Source organism: Molossus molossus, unplaced genomic scaffold, assembly GCF_014108415.1.
Source record: "Molossus molossus isolate mMolMol1 unplaced genomic scaffold, mMolMol1.p scaffold_m16_p_22, whole genome shotgun sequence".
Lineage (NCBI taxonomy): Eukaryota > Metazoa > Chordata > Mammalia > Chiroptera > Molossidae > Molossus > Molossus molossus.
In genome coordinates, this window is record NW_023425358.1 from 35,506,292 (window position 1) to 35,525,687 (window position 19,396).

At 48.2% G+C, this 19,396-nt stretch overlaps 1 protein-coding gene across 1 annotated transcript in view; it reads right to left on the reverse strand.

The window, feature by feature from the left end:
- The window catches only part of MPHOSPH9 (M-phase phosphoprotein 9), a 42,917-nt gene that overhangs the window by 12,575 nt on the left and 10,946 nt on the right, over positions 1 to 19,396 (reverse strand). Inside the window, exons 6-16 of the mRNA XM_036276976.1 lie at positions 18,525 to 18,651; positions 15,507 to 15,597; positions 13,153 to 13,259; positions 9,098 to 9,223; positions 7,874 to 8,331; positions 7,400 to 7,555; positions 5,733 to 5,820; positions 4,045 to 4,260; positions 3,375 to 3,422; positions 2,392 to 2,456; positions 845 to 946 (exon numbers count right to left, since the gene is read on the reverse strand). Coding sequence (XP_036132869.1) covers positions 845 to 946; positions 2,392 to 2,456; positions 3,375 to 3,422; positions 4,045 to 4,260; positions 5,733 to 5,820; positions 7,400 to 7,555; positions 7,874 to 8,331; positions 9,098 to 9,223; positions 13,153 to 13,259; positions 15,507 to 15,597; positions 18,525 to 18,651 — 1,584 coding nt within the window. The remainder of the gene's footprint in view (positions 1 to 844; positions 947 to 2,391; positions 2,457 to 3,374; positions 3,423 to 4,044; positions 4,261 to 5,732; positions 5,821 to 7,399; positions 7,556 to 7,873; positions 8,332 to 9,097; positions 9,224 to 13,152; positions 13,260 to 15,506; positions 15,598 to 18,524; positions 18,652 to 19,396) is intronic.

Genomic DNA, 19,396 nt, shown 5'->3' on the forward strand with positions numbered 1-19,396 from the left:
CTCTCAATGTTCAATTTCAGTGACTGATATAACTTTTCTTTAAATAATCACTATCTTGCCCTGGCCGGTTTGGCTCAGTGGTTAGAGCATCGGCCTGTGGTCCCAAGAGACCCGGGTTCAGTTCCCGCTAAGGGCACGTACCTCAGTTGCAGTTTTTCCTCAGCCCTAGTTGGGTTGTGCGGGTGGCAGCCACTCGATGTGTCCCTTTCACGTCGATGTTTCTCTCTTTCTCTCTCTCTCCCTCTCGCTCTATCTGAACAAAAAATGGAAAAATGTCCTCGGGTGAGGATAAAAATAAATAAATAAATAAATAAATAATAAAAATCAGTGGAAAAATATCCTCAGGTGAGGACTGAAAAAAAATGTATTCTGTAAACGTATCAAGACAATGCTGAGATTACAACAAAGCTAATTTTGAAAAACTAAAAAGAAAAAGCCATACAACCCAATGGAAATCCACCTTCATAAGTCTTTCCATTAAATGTGGGAATAAAATTTCTGGACTTTTAGGGCTAAAAGACCTTTTGAGATGTTTCAGCCCAATGTCCTTGTTTTTACAGATGATAAAACCTGGCTCCACAAAAATGAAGTAATTTGTCTAAGGTCACACAGCTGGGCGGGGTCAAAAAGAAAAAAATGCCCAGTCTCCTTACCCAACCTGATTCTATCTCCACCTGGCAGCACCTCTGTTTCATGCGTATACGATACCTGATGATATGTTCTTACACACCTAGATTCTCTCGCGGCACTAAGCCCTGACTCCCCTGTGATTTACACGGATGAGCTTCTGAGTTCATAAGAGGGCGCACCGATTTCCAGCGTTACGGAGCTGAACAGAACTTACCTGGCACGTGAGGGTCTCGCGGGAGCTCTGGAATCATGACGGAGACTTAACATGTTTTCATGCTCTACTTGCTTGACCTGAGCTTCAAGTTTTGAAATCGTTCTGATTCAAAGTAATAAGATAAATTTAAGTACATTTCAACGCATTTAAAAATATAGCTCAACTATAAATTACTCATTTAACAGACCTTTCTAGAAAAGGGGAGACAAGGGGGCTGCAAGTCCATAAACCTCACAGTAAATCCCACCATTAACTTTACAAAGCTGAACAAAATCAGGGAGAATGAGTAGAAAGACAAAGACATTAAACTCTACAGAGGAACACTTATATCCTACAACTGAAGGAAAAGAAAAAGAAGAAAAAAGACTTAATCTAGTAAGTAAAAAGAGTGATAAATTTGACTACAGATCAAAACATACTACATATAAGTTAAATATAAACTAAATTTAAGTATTCTAACATGTTTACATGTTTAACTCTAATATGTATACATCCATGCATATGAAAATATGTATAGATAACACTTTCATAAAAGAGGAAGCAGGCTTAACTCCTAATAACAGAACTATCAAAAAGAACTTCCTAATTTTTAAACTATGCAAAGGTTAAGCTATCTTGAGCAGCTCAACCTAATGGCAGCTTCTAGAATTTGCACCATGTTCAGAATAAAAGCCTATTTTCAAGTTACCAGGAGAAAATAGTACTATGGCCAATTGTTATGAGCTTATCTTGCATTCTCTGTTCTTTTATTTATTTAATTTATTTTTGTTACAGATGTTCCCCCCCCCCCCATTCTTTGTTCTTTTAAACACTGCATATGTCCTCATCTCATCTTTTAAACTCAAATTCTTACCTGTCCCATTGCAAGGAAGGTCTGCAAGAACAGCTCTAACTGGGCTGGTGCTTTCTGCCAACCCGAGAAGGCCACTAACACTGGACTCGAGTGCGCAGAGGAGAAAGCCAGACAGCTTTCCTTCCTCTCCTAAAGGGAGGTCCTTAAGAGCGCAATAAAATCTCCAAATAGGGACTTTACTATCTCCAAATACAGAAGCATGCTCCAAAGCCAATTAAGACTATTTAATCATTTGCAACAGGGACCATTTATGACTCCATTCCCACCTAATTAAGCAACGCAGACCATGAACACAGTCCCCAAGCCAGGTCTTCAAGAAAGTAGATGACCACAAATTAGTGTGAATGCTGTTCTTTTGGGAGCATAAAAATAATTCCGTGAACTAGACCGCGTCTTAAAATTCTTCCTAACAGTTTACCATCATTTAGATGTTACCTATGCTGAGAAAATACACACTGTTTGGGAAATGCACGGCTCTCAGGCCCAACCACCAACAGATTCTGATGATTTAAAAATCCTCAGTTAAAATCAAATGTACTGTATTTCTATGTTGGGAAGATCAGGATAAAATCTAATCTCAAAGTGCTTTAAAATCCTCAAGAAAAACTTCCTTTTCATCATGTTCAATACAGACACATTTAAGTGCTAAAAAACAGTCAGAGGCCTTTGCTTGTTAGTAAGACAATGCATTTACCTTTTCAAATCAGAAATCTGAGTCTGTGCATCAAGCAATTTGTTCTCTGTTGTATTTAATGTGTCCTATGAAAATAAAGGCAAAGTTCAGAGAACTGAAGATAAGTATTCAAATGTAGTCCTTTTATTTAAAAATGCAAAACACAAACCAGCCTCAGGCTTCACCAGGGAGCTGCAAAGACAGCCCTGCAGACACTCGGCACAGACGCCAACCAGAGCCCAGCCCGAGCCCTCGGCAGGCGGGGAGCAGATGTGGTTCACTCGCATGCTCTGCTCCACTAGAAACAATCCCACGGTGAGTGGGCACATTTACCCACAAACCAGACTGAAGTCTCGGTAAATGGCACAAAAAGCCCTGTGATGAGGAGGTTCCGAACGCAGGGACTGGCTCCCGAATGCCCGGGACGCCTGGCGGGCTGGCGGCACGGGCCTCCTCCCGAACCTCGAGGCCCCTCGACCTGCAGTCTGGGCAGCAGGAAGGCCGGGCCACCCAGCACCGCCGTGGGGTCTCACTGAACACAAACAGTAGCTTCCAAACAGAGCTTTGATTAAGAGTCAAACATAATCAGTTAAGTTCGGCCCCACAAAAAGCCAATGCTTTGAAAAACAAAACTTTATATTTAAATAGTGTAAATTACTTGCATCTGTACGGTACTTTACTCTTCTAAAAATTTCATCTCAAATGCAATAGCCATTCAACAGGTATTTGTTAAATGAACAAATCCACCGAACTGTGAGTGACAGATATTTGAAAAGAAGCCCACTGGCAGGGAGAGGGTAAGTGAGTGGTCAGTGCCACAGCTAAAGGGGAGGGAGAGGAGAGGAGGGGGAAGCAGGGGAGGAGGGGAGGGGGAGGGAGAAGAAAGGAGGGAATTAGGGAAGGGGGGAGGAGGGGAGAAGGGGAGGAGAGGGAGGAAGGCTCAGAGCCCCTGGGGTGCAGTCTGGTGCAGAAAGTTCAGAACATGAAGGATGAATCGTTATTACCTTCACTCTTTCGTGTTCTTTTCCAAGGGACTCATACTCTCCTAACAGCTGCAGGAAAAACAAAGAATTGCACCACAAAATTAAACATTATAACATCAACTGAAGGATACTCTGAAAAATAACTGCCCAGACTCTTAAAAAGTGCCAACATCAGGACAGAGAAAGGCTGACACACTGTTTCAGAATAAAGGCAACTAAAGAGAATCCAACCTAAAGCTGTCAGGAAGAAACTTTCAACAGCCAAAATACGTTTAGATTTTTAGGTACCATGACAAAGGATATTAAGAAAAACTTAGCAAACAATATATAACATGAATCCTCCTCCCGTGTCACTGCCAGACAACCCAATTCTAAGTGAAGTTACATCTAGTTAAAAAGTTCAAACCTGTTCTCAGTCTGGCTCATTTGGCCCTGCCAGACACACAGCTGTTGGTTAAGGAGCCTCACTGTGGGCCTGCTAGAGACAAAGGCCCGGGGCACCACAGTTCTCAGGCTCTGACTGACTGCTTCGAGAGCCACCCAACTCCATCGGAAGGGTGTATATTCGCAGCTACAGCAAAGTTATATCAAATGAAAAAAGCGTGGAAAAAGTCACCAGCACCTGTGAAAGTACAGTTAGCTACGACTACTGCAGCCAAGCACGTCACTACGTCACCACTGTGTCGCTTACATCCTGAAACATCTTGTTTTCCTGCTTTAGCCTGGCGTCCTTGTCATCGGAGAGCCTGTAGGCATTCTCAAATGCGTCTTCCAAACCCTGCAGTCTAGATTTCAGGCGGATGATGGTGTTGTCTTTGTCCTTATTGCTTGTCCTCATCTCCTCGATGCGTTCCTGCAGGATTCTGGAGGCGCTGCTGGCTGCCCTGAGGCGTTCTCTGAAATCACTCTGCAAAATAGACCAGGATAAACTCTCGTTTCTGATAAGAAATAGACGTCTCGATAGCAACTAATAAACTGGGTGCAGTAACATGTATAAGAAGCCCGGCCAGTGTGGCTCAGTGGTTGAGCGTCGACCCTGCACCAAGAGGTTGCTGGTTTGATTCCCGGTCAGGGCACATGCCCAGGTTGTGGGCCCATCCCCAGTGGGGGGCATGCAGGAGGCGGCCAGTTGATGTTCTCTCTCATCGATGTCTCTCTCTCTCTCTCCCTAAAAAATCAATAAAAAAATAATGTACAATAAAAGTAATCAAGCAAAACATAAAATGGAAATGAACAAAGTCCGTATTCTGTCACAGCCTGGGACGGAGCCTAGGAAGGGCCGCACGGCCACGCGATGCCGCACGGCGTGGGCAGGAAAGCCCTATCCGACTCCAGGACTCGCTCGGCAGCGCTCCAGGGAGCGGAAGAACCCGGCCGGCCGTTAGGGAAATGATTCTGCAAGTACGGCTGGAATCTGTTGCCCTACATTAACATGTAAGGGTTTAAAAAAAGCATTTCTTACCCTATTCTCTCACTTACTATAGAAATAAAGAGAAAACTCAAAATGCATGTGATATGTTCATATTCACGCAGCAATCATTGCTTGAATACCCACTAGGTGCTGCGCACTAAGGTGGCTAGAAATGCAGATAACCAGGAAAGACAAGCCCCTGGTTCAGGACATTTCGAGTTTAGGAGACAAAGACAACTAAAAACATCAAAGACAAAGAAAAAGAAGAGCATAACCGACACTTTCCACCAAAACACTGTTTATAAGTTATGTGTGGAAGAATAACACTTGATACTACGTGGAAAAAAAGTTATATATTTAAAAGTAAACACTTATGCATTTCTTATTATTTATATAAGAAAATGGAGCCCTTGCCCTGACTGGTTTTGCTCAGCAGTTCGAGTGTCAGCCCTCGGACCGTGGGGTCAAGGGTTTGATTCTCAGTCAAGAGCATGTACCTGGGTTGCAGATTTGATCCCCAGCCCAGGTTGGGGTTGTGCGGGAGGCCAATCGATGTGTCTCTCTCACATTGATGTTTCTCCCTCCCTCCCTCCCACTCCCTTCCACTCTATCTAAAAAAAGATAAAATAAAATAAAAATCAATGAAAAAATATCCCCAGGTGAGGATTAATAACAACAACAAAATAAAATGGAGCCCTGGAGTGGTGGCTCAGCTGGCTGAAGCGTCATCCCATACACCAAAAAAAGTTTTGGGTTTGATTCCCGGTCAGGGCACATACCTAGGTTGCAGGTTTGATCCCCAGTCAGGGCATGTACAGAAGACAACCAATCGATGTCTCTCTCTCTCTCTCTCTCTCTCTCTCTCCCCCTCCCTCCTTCCCGCTCTCTCCCTCTCTCTCTATGCATGTCCTCAGGTAAGGATTTTTTTAAAAAGACACTAGAACAAAAAAAAACGAATACTTACTTACCACTTCTCTTTCTAGTAGGTTGTTCTTACTTTCAAGTGTCCTCACACGACTAGTGGCTGCGTTCAGAGCACCATCTAATTGGCCGCATCTGAGACCATAAATCGAAAGGAAACAATTAGAAGGTCAAGTCCTCTCCCTGACAAGTGTTCTGTAAATCTAACCGACTCTCCAATACAGCACACAGCCAAGCACACAGCTCTCCACACCAGTCAAGACTCAGAATGCCATTTTATTAAAATATATCCCAATGAACCTGATGACAGTCTAATATCCAGAGAAAATTCTGACATAAAAAGATCCCTGAGAAATACTAAGTGAACTAAGCAAGACATGAACAGAGCCCTACTGCACACCTGTGTTCACAGCAACATTATTCACAGCAGCCAACAGGTGGGAGCAGCTCAGGAGTCCATCAAGGGCCGGATGCACAGACAAAGCCCAGTATGTGTATCTATATACACGTGTAATGGAATACTATTCAGTCTTAAAAAGGAAGGACATCCTGACACAGGCTACAACCTGGATGAACCTCAAGGACATTAAGCTGAGTGACAGGAGCCAGCCACAAAAGTCAAATATTGTACGATTCCACTTATACAAGTTACCCAGAGGAGTTAACTTTGTAGAAATTCACAGAAAGTAGAATAATGGTTGCGAGGGGCTGAAACACCGATCAAACTGTTCTTGAAAGAAATACTACCAGTGAAGCATAGGTGTAGTAAGTGTACTTTGCTGTTTCAATTATCACCCCGATGCTGCTTTGCCAGAGACCTCGCCCGAGCTGTAACCGTGCGACAAGGCCGGCAGACATCGCAGCTGGCCTGCAACACGCGGTTCTAAGTTTGGAAACACTGCTGTGTGTGCTGGCCCCAGAACGGGTGCTGTTTCAGGTGAACCGTTTCTCCAGTTCTAGATGATCACAGCTTCCCATCACCCACCGCAGCAGCCACACCTACGCAGGCTCGGCTTCCGAGGACTCTGCAGGGCACCGTGAGCGAGACCAGATTTCAGTGCCCTCTAAACTCTTTGCAAGGTGCTTTGTTGTTGGGTTTTTGTTTTTTTAGGTGAGGTTTGTTTTGTTTTTTTTGCCCCAGAGAAGAAGTCTTTGCTGCCATCTAGACCTGAGCAGCTTTCATTCTAAGTCCCATTTAATTGTAAAGTATGTTGCAAGTACACTGTTCATTAACACTAAAAAGTGTCAGATTTTGTCAATGATTCTCTCTCTAAAATAGGTGTAAAGCTACCCCTAATACAGGGCCATTCTCCAGTGTTTCTGCGGTTGTTTTTAGCAGGACAATGCTCCCACAAGTTCACGAGTGTCTGGGTGAAAACAAGGTTGAGCGCTGCCCCAGGACATCAGTGTCACTTCTCACTAGGGACTCCACCTGCAGCACTGGCCCTCCCGTCAGTGACATTCCTCCAGGCACGAGGCCCGCTCAACTGCTCAGTCTTCTGCCGTAGGAGGCAGCTGTCCTCAGGCCGGCTCCTAGTGCAGCGCAAGAGGGTGGCTCCAATCGGTAAAATAATTACCAGCCAAACACGTTTTCGGTGTTAAAATGTTCAATTCTGAAGCACCGGATAGTACAGTACGCTCTGGGGAAATAATACATCCAAGCTGGAGAAACAGTGAAATCAAACTTTCAACAACAGTTACACCGTACATTTACCTGTCTACAAGAAGTTGATTGGTTCTCTTCCAATCCTCAACTGCAGAAATTTCTTTTGCCTCCAGCTTCTGTTTCAAGCTGTGTATTTCTGACTCATAATACGCTCGAAGGTCTGCGATGTGCCGGGCATGCTTTTCCTTCAGGGTCTGCCTGACGCTGCGGCGGGAGGGAGAAGCATGAGGAGAGCACCTCTCCCTCCCCAGCCCCAGTGAGGCCCAGAACACAGCCATTCTGCTCAGCAACACAGCCTTCCCCCCGCACATGCACAGAACGTGGAAGTAGACTGATACACAAGCTGACCACTTACAAAGTGAAGAGAGAAAACACGGATTATTTTTTAGATGGTGTACCTTAAAAACACTCTTTCTGTAACTTAGGATTGCATACATTACTGAAGTTCAGTGGCAGCCACTTGCATCATCTAAGCAGACAGCACAGAAAGCCTGTTACCATAAGCGTTCACGAAATGCGTACTTGGCCAGCAGCACAGGGTCTTCCAGGGACGCCAGGGAAATGCATTCTGGGACGTCGCGGGCGGCGCCCGGAAGCCGGGACCGGCTGACCGAGGCGGGAGTCACCATCACAGCGCTGTCCTCTCCCGCGGTGCCGCCCGAGCCGCCGTCGCTGGTGACGGTGTAGACGGAGGGGAAGGTGGAGCTCGCCCGGCTGGCACTGGGGAAGGCGTGGTCTCTCCAGGAGGGCGCCGGCGAGGCTTTCGCATTCGGGGGGCATCTCGGGAGCCCAGACGACAGAGAAGCGGTGTCACTTGCTTGTGAAAGGGAGTCGAAGTCAGAGCGGCCAGAAGCGCTGGGCGCCAGGACAGAGTCGGGCGAGGACGTCCTGCCGCGGAGGGCGCCCAGAGCGCCCGGGGGTGGGGCCCCTGGAGCCTGCTGCTCCGGCTTCGCGTGCAGCGTTGGGTCCAGAGTCAGCACCTGGAACGAGAGGACAGCGGTGGGCTCCCGGCGCCGGCGCCGCGCTGACCCGCCGCGGAGAGCGAGCGGGGACAGGTCAGGCCGGGAGCAGCTCCCACGCCGCCCGCCGCGGAGAGCGAGCGGGGACGGGTCAGGCCGGGAGCAGCTCCCACGCCGCCCGCCGCGGAGAGCGAGCGGGGACGGGTCAGGCCGGGAGCAGCTCCCACGCCGCCCCCCGCGGAGAGCGAGCGGGGACGGGTCAGGCCGGGAGCAGCTCCCACGCCGCCCGCCGCGGAGAGCGAGCGGGGACGGGTCAGGCCGGGAGCAGCTCCCACGCCGCCCGCCGCGGAGAGCGAGCGGGGACGGGTCAGGGCGGGAGCAGCTCCCACGCCGCCCGCCGCGGAGAGCAGAGGACAGGTCAGGGCGGGAGCAGCTCCCACACCGCCCGCCGCGGAGAGCGAGCGGGGACGGGTCAGGGCGGGAGCAGCTCCCACGCCGCCCCCCGCGGAGAGCGAGCGGGGACAGGTCAGGCCGGGAGCAGCTCCCACGCCGCCCCCCGCGGAGAGCGAGCGGGGACAGGTCAGGCCGGGAGCAGCTCCCACGCCGCCCCCCGCGGAGAGCGAGCGGGGACAGGTCAGGCCGGGAGCAGCTCCCACGCCGCCCCCCGCGGAGAGCAGAGGACAGGTCAGGGCGGGAGCAGCTCCCACGCCGCCCCCCGCGGAGAGCGAGCGGGGACAGGTCAGGGCGGGAGCAGCTCCCACGCCGCCCGCCGCGGCGACCTCGTTACCTCGGGCGGATGGTTTGGGCTGGACGCAGCAGGGAGACTCCTCTCGGGTGACTGCTTGCTTTCCCTGTGCCTTCTATGGTAGATGTCCTTCAGTGATGGCAGCTTCGGCTCGTTACCGGCATCAGACTTACAGACACGAAACAGAATCATTTCAATGGTATCAGTGATGGTGAAAAAAGTCCCTGATATCAAGATCAGCACCATAAGAGATTTTTAAAAAGACTTTAAATAGCGGTTAGAGCGTCAGTCTGCAGTCCGGAGAGACCCGGGTTCGTTCCCGCTAAGGGCACGTACCTCGGTTGCAGTTTGTCCCCGGCCCTGGTTGGTCGTGCGGGTGGCAGCCACTCGATGTGTCCCTTTCACGTCGATGATTCCCTCTCTCTCCCTTCCTCTCTCTCCCTCCCACTCTGTCTGTACAAAAAATGGAAAAATGTCCTCAAATGAGGATAAAAAATAAATAAATAAAAAATTTTAAGAAATGAAATAAAAAGACTTTAAATAAATTGAGACTTTGGATTGTCAGAGTTACAATAAAGGTTTGGAAGTCAAAACCTATTATGATGAGTCTCCCTCACGAGAAAGTTTTCTTATCCCCTAATAAACATTAAGGGAATCATTTGAATCTAATTATTTAGCAGCCTAGAATACTTTCAAAGAATAAAATCCTTTAGTCCCCCTGCTCACAGTGAGAACCAGGCTCAGATCAGAGAAGACTTCAGAACAAAGGGGTGAGGCAGGACAAGAACTCTTCTCTCCAGACCGCTCTCCTGTGACCTGAGCGGACAGCTGTCAAGAGGTGAAGCTCCTACCTAGGTAGTTATGTGCCCGTGAAGAGTTGGCAGACAAGAAGAGTATTTCTACAGCTTGACATCACAGTTCCGCTACACCGGAAATGCCGCAATGTGGTCTAAGCTCCAAGTGGTAAAACTTTGGGCTTAAATTATTTTAAGGCCCTGGCCGGTTTGGCTCAATGGTTAGAACGTCGGCCTGCAGACCAAAGAGTCCCAGGTTCAATTCTGGCCAAGGGCATGTACTTCAGTTGCAGTTCGTCTCTGGCCTCTGCTAGGGTCGTGTGGGTGGCAACCAATTGATGTGTCTCTCATGTCAATGTTTCTCTCTCCCTCTCTCCCCCTCCCACTCTGTCTGAAGATAAATGTTAAAATTTCCTCGAATGACGATTAAAAAAAAAATTATTTCAAGGTGGGAGCTACTGTAGATGGTGACAAGGTTGCCATTTTACCCTGTCAAATGTAAACTGCAGACATTCTGTCAAATGAGATTATAGATTCAATGAGGGCCACAATGAAAGAACACATTGGGCTGCAGGGCACCATCAATTCATAGTTTTAAATCAACTGTAACTAGCTTGTGAATAAGACAATCCATTTGTTTGTGTGTACTAAAGGCATTAATTTGTTAAATGTAAACCGTTAAAATGACCTGTGACCCTGTTTTTTTTTTTTTGTTTTTTTTTATCCTCACCCGAGGACATTTTTCCACTTTTTTTGTACAGATCGAGTGGGAGGGAGAGAGAGGAAGAGAGAAACATCGACGTGAAAGGGACACATCGAGTGGCTGCCACCCGCACGACCAACCAGGGCCGGGGACAAACAGCAACCAAGGTACGCGCCCTTAGCGGGAACCGAACCGGGTCTCTCTAGACCGCAGGCCGACGCTCTAACCGCTGAGCCAAACCGGCCAGGGCCTGTTTTATTTCATTATCTTATTTTGTTAATCCTCAAAATCCTAAGGATATTTTTCCACTGATTTTTTTTTTTTTTTTTTTAGGTAGAAAGGAGGAAGAAAGGGAGGGGGAGGGGAAGGAGAAGACAGAGGGAGGGAGAGAGAGAGAAACAGACAGACACAGACACATCAATTGGTTGCTTCCCGCACAACCCCGACCAGTGCCGGGGGTTGAACCTGCAACCCAGGTACATGCCCTTGACCAGGAATTGAACCCACAACCCTTCGGTCTGTAGGCCAACACTAACCGCTGAGCCAAACCAGCCAGGGCTGTAATCCCATTTTAAAACTTTACTTTTTTTAAAATCCTTACCCTAGGATATTTTTCCATTGATTTTCAGATACAGTGGGTGGGGGATAGAGAGAGAGAGAAACATTGATGCAAGAGAGACATCGATTGGTTGCTTCCTGCACGACCCCAACCAGGGCCAGGGACAAATTGCAACCAATGTACGTGCCCTTGAGCAGAATCGAACCCGCGACTCTTTGGTCCACAGGCCAATGCTCTAACCTCTGAGCCAAACCGGCCAAGGCCGTAATCCTCTTTGGAAACTTTACTTTCTATATACCAACAAACTAGAGGCCCCTCGAGCCTCACAGCCTATGACAAGTAGCAGCGCTCTGGCTACGGCTCAGCCTAGGGACCCCGGCGTGGTGGCTGATATTCTCCTTGGTGCTCACAGTAGTACAAGCTACCATTTGTCACCACGTCAATGATTTCCTTTCTCTTCAGAGTTAAACTCTCTGAAATGAGAGAGTCTTGTAACTCACAGCATCTTGCAAGTCCATTCGGTCAAACAGCAGCTGTGCCATGACTGTCACTGCCTGGTCACAAACAAGTACTGAAGCTATCAGAAGTGGCCGAACAGGTGTCCTGAGACCACAGTGGACCCGACAGCCGCTATTTAAAGGACAGTGAAGCGGTCGTGTTCGGCAACACCCCCGACCTGGGAGTCCAAAGTGGGCCAGCCCCCATAACTGCTCGGCCAGGACAACGCGGCACCCGGCCTCTGTCCTCTTGTAAAGAAACGCCAAGTCACCAAGGAAAAGGCACATGGGAACCGGAACCAGCGCTGGAATGGAAAGAGGAGGGCAAGCCTCTGTAGGCGAAGAAGCTCTAACCGATGTATTTCACGTACATTTTCCTTAAGTATGTGTAAGACTTATATGAGAAATATCTTTGTTCTTTTTGTAAGAAAAAAAATAGAAATCCTAAAGTGGCAAGAAAGCATTTTATCAGTGTAACTGGTAAATTTTTTCTTAGTAGCCTATGAAACGGAAAGTCTTAAAACGGGTGGCATCTGCCCTGGCCAGTTTGGCTCAGCAGTTAGAGGGTCAACCCGCGGACCAGTGAAAATGGGTGGCATCTTGGGGCCAACAAATACTGAACCACTTACAGATGGAGCAGATCAAGAGCATGGGGGGGCCCAGTGAGCACAGAGCCCCGCAGCCTCCCAGCCCTCACTCTCTCACGTCCCCACCCTTCCGTCCCCACGTTCCGTTCTCCTCGGGTTATCTGTCTCTTCTTTGCTCCTCCCCTGAAGGGTGACACACTGGTTTCCGCCCCTCGCTGGGCCTCTGATGTGTGAAAGTCGCCGGACCCCATCTGCCCTGTCTATGCCTGTCACTCGGGCTCACAGCTCCTGGGTTACTTGAACTGTATCTCTCCTTTTCCCAAACCCACTCCTCTCTCATCACCTGATCAAAACACAGAACTGAGGTATGTGCCTCGATATGCACATATTGGAGACCTTTACTTCTTTGTTCTGAAATAACCAAAATATTTACATTTCTCGCTCAGAGAAAATATCGCCAATTAAATTGTTCAGCATTAGACTACAAATGGATTAGCGGAATGGTGTAATCGGGTGAAAAGTCAAACCAGGTCTGAGAGCAGGAGATGTTTGTCTGTGGAATGACTATTAAATAGTAGGCACAAAACTACCTCATTTAATTTCACAAAGCACACTGGGCCTTTTTTTATTTTAATCCTCACCCGAGGACACACACCTTGACTGGGGATAGAACCCGTAATCTCAGTATATGCTCTGACCGGGAATTGAACCCGAGACCCTTCAGTGCAGGGGATGACACCCAACCAATGGAGTCACACTGCCCAGGGTCACTTTTTAATTCCACTTTTAAGTAACTTTCTGGAGATTACAGAGGCAATGACACAGAATTTGAGAACAGATGACTGTGATTTAAAGTCCATGCTTTTTTCTCTATATTAAAAAGTGAAAAATACAGACTGTATAATGAAATCGATCCTTAGCGCCCATCTGATAGCGCACACGCTGTGTCTGACTCACCTGGCTGGCCGGCGTGCCGGTGGAGGAGGGCGGGGCGCACGGCGGGGCCGAGGGCTGAGGCAAAGACCGGCCCGTGTCTTTCTCCTCCAGGTCCCAGTAAGTCCGGCCTGAGCTCAGGGCACAGAGGGAAGCGAGAAGGAAAGACAACAAAAGTGGTTCTGGAATGACTTATTTCCACCTCAAGAAAATGAGATATGGGAAGTAACTAGCTTTGCCTATCTGAACACGGAGAGCTGAATTTGGACAGGAAAGGGCTCACATAATGCTATACCCTAACAGTCCTACCTTTGTGACCCAAAGATTTACAATTCAAAGATGATATAAGTCAAGATCAAGTAGTATAATTTAAAAACAATTTTAAAGACAACAATTTCTTTATGAACAGGACAGACTTATATGGAAGCGATGTGAAGAAATCGGTAACTGCCCGGCTGGTGTGGCTCAGTGGACTGAGCGATGTCCATGGACTGAGAAGTCCCGGTTCGATTGGGTCAGGGCACATGCCCCAGTTGCAGGCTCCATCCCTGGCAGGGGGTGTGCAGGAGGCAGCCAATCAATGTCTCTCTCTCACATCAATGTTTCTATCTCTCCCTCTAAAAAAATGAATAAAAACATTAAAAAAAAAGATATCAGGGCCCTGGCCAATTTGGCTCAGCGGTTAGAGCGTCAGCCTGTGGTCCAGAAAGACCCAGGTTCGATTCCCGCTAGGGGCATGTACCTTGGTTGCAGTTTGTCCCCAGCCCCGTTGTGGGTGGCAGCCACTCGATGTGTCTCTCTCACATCAATGTTTCTCTCTCTCTCTCCCTCCCTCTCCCCCTCCTGCTCTATCTGAAGATTAATGCAAAAATGTGTCTGGTGAGGATAAAAAAAAAGTATTCAATAATTGAAATATTTATTGAGCACTTACTATGACAGGCTGGGGTATGGGGAGACTGAGACCTGAACAATAAGAAAATCACACAATAGCCCTGGCCGGTTTGATTCAGCGGTAGAGCGTCGGCCCGCGGACCAGTGAGTCGCGGGTTCGATTCTGGTCAAGGGCACGGACCTCGGTTGCAGTTCATTCCTGGCCCTAGTTGGGTTGTGTGGAAAGCATCCAGGTGATGTGGCTCTATCACATCGATGTTTCTCTCTGCCTCTCTCTCTCCCCGTCCCTCCCACTCTAATGATAAATGGAAAAATATCTTCAGGAGAGAAATAAAAAAAATAAAATAGAAATAGAAAATCAACAATATATACAGAAAGTTAGAGGGTGGGAAGCACTCGGACAGTAAGATGTAAAACTCAGATAGAAGAGAGGATGTGGGGGGAGAGGGGGACAGGTGCTCTTTCTGAATAGCGTGGTGGGGGCTGGCTCACCTCCAGGGAGTTTCCTGTTTAAGGAGGAGCCGGCTGTCTTAGCCGCCCGCATATGAGGCAGTTCCCACACCGGGGAGGACATTCCAAGCACAGGAAGCAGCCCATGCAGAGCCCTGAACTGAAAACCTGTCTGGCGTGTGTGAGCAAACTGCCTCCCGCGGAAGCAGAGATCGGGAGAGGGCGGCAGAAGGCGAGGTCAAGGCGACAAGGCTAGACCTCGCGGGGCCTCTGAAAGGACTCGCTGTCGCTCCAGCGAAGCGGAACTGAGTTCTGAGCAGAGGAGTCACATGATCTGCTCATATTTATTTTTTTAAATCCTCACCCAAGAATATTTTTCTATTCATCCTCAGATAGAGTGGGAGGGAGAGAAAGGGAGAGAGAGAGAAACATCGATGTGAGAGAGAGAGGGACACATCAGCTGGTTGCCTCCCGCATGACCCCGACCAGAGCCGAGGGCGAATCGCAACCGAGGTACGTGGCCTTGGCCAGAATCGAACCTGAGACTCATTGGTCCAGCGGCCAAAGCTCTGCCGCTGAGCCAAACAGGCCAGGGCACTCTGCTCATGTTTAAAAAGGAGGCTGGTCAGAAGTGACAGGAGCCAGGTGGCAGATGGCGGGCTCTACTAGGGTGCAGCTGTAGGCGGCTGGGAACTGGGCAATTCTCAGAAGGCAAAGCTAGTCCATCCCGATGGATGGGCTGCAGGAGTGTGGAAAAGGGGTCACTGTGAAACCCTGGGACTGGAACAAGGCCGCCCAGAGAGGGAAGAGGGCGCAGAGGGCTTGCGGGACTTCCCCTCGGAGGCACTGGGGTGCAGGGCTGCGGCGCACAGCCGGTCCTGAGCGTGCGGACCGCCGCACCCGGGAAGGAAGTCACAGCCGCCAGGGCCCAGCGCGGTGCCGCGGAGCCCGCTGGGGCTCTGCACCAGTCTCGCCTGCTGGGAGATGCAGTTGTTATTTAGGAAAAAACCAACTCTTTAAAAATGTAAGTATCATACCTGTTCTGGAATCAGACATCCAAAAATTGGGACTTTCATCCGGTTTACTGAGGTAAAAAGCACGAGGCTGTGCAGCAGCAGCGAACTCCGACTACAAAGCAAGAAGACAGCGGGGAGGGACAGCTAGCCTCCTCGGGCACCCACTGCCCCCAAGGCCAGCAGGAACCCTCCAGAGCTCTGAGCAAAGAAACCTGGCTGGCCCGCTTGTCACAAAAACGCAAAACAATGGAATTAACACTAAACAGTTCTCTTTTCCTACATAATTGACAAAAGTTAGTGCAGTTTTCTGTGGAACTGGGAGGAGGAACAGAGCAGGTGTTCCTCAGTGAGCTTGGTACCGAAATGTATTCACAGTTCGCCATCTACTTCCCAAGGAAATGTGAGGCGCCTAGAATTCATGTCCTTCATAGAAAAACGTAAGAGGCACAATAACTCACTTTATCATTCAGCCACATTAACCAACTCTGAAAACAACAAACAGTAATCAATATGAACTTTAAACAGCAGACTGTCTCACGCACAAACAATGGTCACTAGACCCAGAAAAGGCTCAACATGCCGACTTAGCGCTTCTAATAAAAATTCTGAGCTAATCTCTCCTTATAGTATCTCTGCATTGTCTCACATCTGTATTTGGGTTTCCAATTAGAAATGTGTGGAAAGACTATTTTAACCAGAATTTGCCTCAGTTCCACCATCATCAAAGGTTCGACTCCTGCTAAAACAGCAGCCGCGGAGTCTGCGCACAACCCCCATGGGCCCTGCAGAAGCAAAGGCCACCGAGCTCAAGACGCTCCGCCCACCGAGGAGGGGCCGGCACCTCGGCCTCCTGAGGCACCACTGAGCCTCCTTTCACCAGTGAGAATTCCTAGTTTATCTTCTGTCCCTTCTAAAACGCCTACCTGTTCAAAGTCCTGTCCAGTCTCAGCACTTAAAAGACAAGTGAAAAATCCCCCGTGAAACACTGTCCTCCTCCAATCCCGAGGCGCAAGCTGAGGGCAAACAAAACAGGCCCAGCCTCTGATGAGAAAGTGTGGGGCAATGGGAAGCCCTCCCCCAGAAGTTGGCTCAGCCTAGCCCTTCACCTAAAAGCACCACGGAGCCTGCAGCCAGGGAAGTGGTCAAACCCGTCCCGGACAACGGACCAAAGAAACAAAGACAGACTGAGCTTTGGACAATCCTGATGCTAAATCATACCCAATTTCAAGATGTGCCTCGAAATAGCTAGTACCTGAAATAAATCACCATGTATAATAAAAACTGGATCCCAAGAGAATTCCGATCACAAGGTTCCCCTGATCTAGACTGAACCTGGAAAAAACAATGGAGGAGAGAAAGAATGCAATTAAGAGGAAAGTTCCAACTTTTGTGAATCCACAGAATTTGATTCAGAATGACGCAGGTAAGAAGGCATTTCAGTTGTGGCTCTTTGACTCAACAACCACATTACCTAAAATCATTTAAAACTCAGAAATGGCAAAGAAACTTAATTTCCCCTAATGATTTATGCCAAAAATATCATCCACCCTAAAAAAAAGAGGGAATATAAAACGTGTCCAGGAGATGACCAAAGCAAAGGAAACTCAAGGGAAGAAGCATCCCCTCGACACAGCTTCCGCTCGGCCCGCTGCCATCACCAGAGGCTGCACACGTACCAGCAGACCTGCCCCAGGGCGTCCGGCCGCAGCCCGATTCTCCACCAGCTGATGGACGAGGAAGTTTAGGCCAGATCGGTGGTTCCCAAGCCTCGAAGTGCAGGAGAATCACCTGACGAGCTCTCAACCTCCCAATTCACAGGTGATACCTGCCCTGGTGACGGCTGCCCACCTGGGTCTTACATAGATTTTTAAAGCTCCACAGGTACCCAGTGTGCAGCCAGGTTTGGGAACCACTGGGCCACATGGAGCCAACACTGAGCTATGGTCACAAAGGACACCGACTTCCAACCTGTGAATCCTTCGTTACCACCACAAACCCAAAGTTACAGAAGTGGAAGCCTCCGCAGCCTGAGTTCCAGTTACGGTAAAAACAGAAGCAAAGGAACTAGAACGTCTGGAAACATCCTCCCTTTCTGCAGCCTGTTCCAACGGAAAAGCGCTTTCAGCCCCGTCCCCAGGAGCTCCCGTGCCATCGCACCAGACGAGAGCCGGGCCTCCTGCCGCCTGAGGGTCACGTGGCCCACGCAGCTGCCCTCTCCACTGCCCTCCTCAACACAAACCCAAGGTCAAAGAACGGTGATTAGGGAGCCCAGGTGTCAAGGGCTGAAGAAAGGAAATGTGTTGGGAGAAAAGGGAAATAAAGTGCCTTGTGGAGGCTGAGAATGTCTTCATGGGACTTCTACTGTCCAATCTTTTTCATACGATGAGGAAAGACTACGTTTCAGCTCGCCAGGACACGGCCAATTCTGAAGGTATCAAGTTCAGAAAGAAGCAAATTGTCCAACTGCAATGGATTATACTATTATACTAAAAAATGTTATTCTGTGATAATTTAGATCAAAAAGGTTTTAAAGATGTTTAAAACTTTCTCAATATCTATGACTCTTTCATGATAGTAGCTGCTACACAGCAAAAGGGGCACAGAGAATTTAAACATTTAATCTCTTACGATTTGGATTATAAATTCAGAGTTGTTCAAACTCAGAAGTTTTTATATAAAGGCATCTTAAAGCCTTCACACGTTCAATATGATTTCTTACAACTTAATAGTAGTACAAATTACTTGAAGTGTTTTTGTGTTTGTTTTTTAACAATTAAATGAGTTACTGTGGCTACATGTGACCTTGCAGTAGAAGAATGAGGGAGGGCCTTTACAAATCAGTTGTTTGCTCTAGACTTTCTCCCTCGGTGGTTGTGAGTCGGGGAAGCAGCAGTACCCAGAGCCAACCTGTTCCCCTGCTCTGAGCCGCAGAAGGCAGAGAGCTGGGTGGGGAGACCGACAACAGGAGGAAAGCGGCACTCCTGTGCAGATGGGCAGGTGGGGACCCAACAGGAGACCGGAGCCCTGACGCACACCTACTTTCTCCAGCGGCGCTGTCCCGGGCTGCTCGGCTCCCTGCCAGGATCTGGGACGTCCCCCTTCCGCATGTGCCCCCTTTGGGTGGGTCAGCTTCAGCTTTTGCGCCCATGATGTTATAGCTTTATTACTGACAAAGAGAAAACCAAAATTACTCTTTAGATTCTGCCCTTCCCATGTGAAACTAAACACTCGCCGACACTGCGTCAGTGGAAAGAGTGGGTTGTTTTCTAACGGCAAAGAGACGATGGACATTTATGAATTCACCTAAATACCTTTCTTCAATTTCTCATTACCAAAGGCAAAGTGACCTGAAAGACTAACAGGGAGCCCGGGCTCAGTTAGTCCGGCAGCCTTCAGAGCACACGCCCAGGTTGCAGCCTTGAACCCAGTAGGGGGCGTGCAGGAGGCAACCGATGGATGTTTCTCTCTATCCCTCTCCCTTCCTCTCTCTCTAAAATCAATAAAGACATACTAAAAAAAAAAAAAAAAGACTGACAGTGATTAACAACACATATAGTCTGTAGCCATGGGCTAGAACAAAACCACGCAGTGACCCCTTCAAGCTCTAAAACTATCTCCACAGTGAGAGCACATTTATTTACGTGGACTAATAACTACACTGTGCACACACAAAACTAGTGTTGCTATGGCTACATACCTTACTTTAGATGACACATTTCAGAGATATAAAACTAAAATTTAGGGAAAACTACATAATTTTAAATGACTTTTTTGTTTTACAAATATTCAGCTAGTTTCCTTTACTAAAAAGTCCCTAGGTCAATCAAAATGTCCTTAAACTTACAAATCTCTTATCTATAAAACAACACATCGGGTATGCTTGTGTATACTACTTTATAAGATATAAAGTT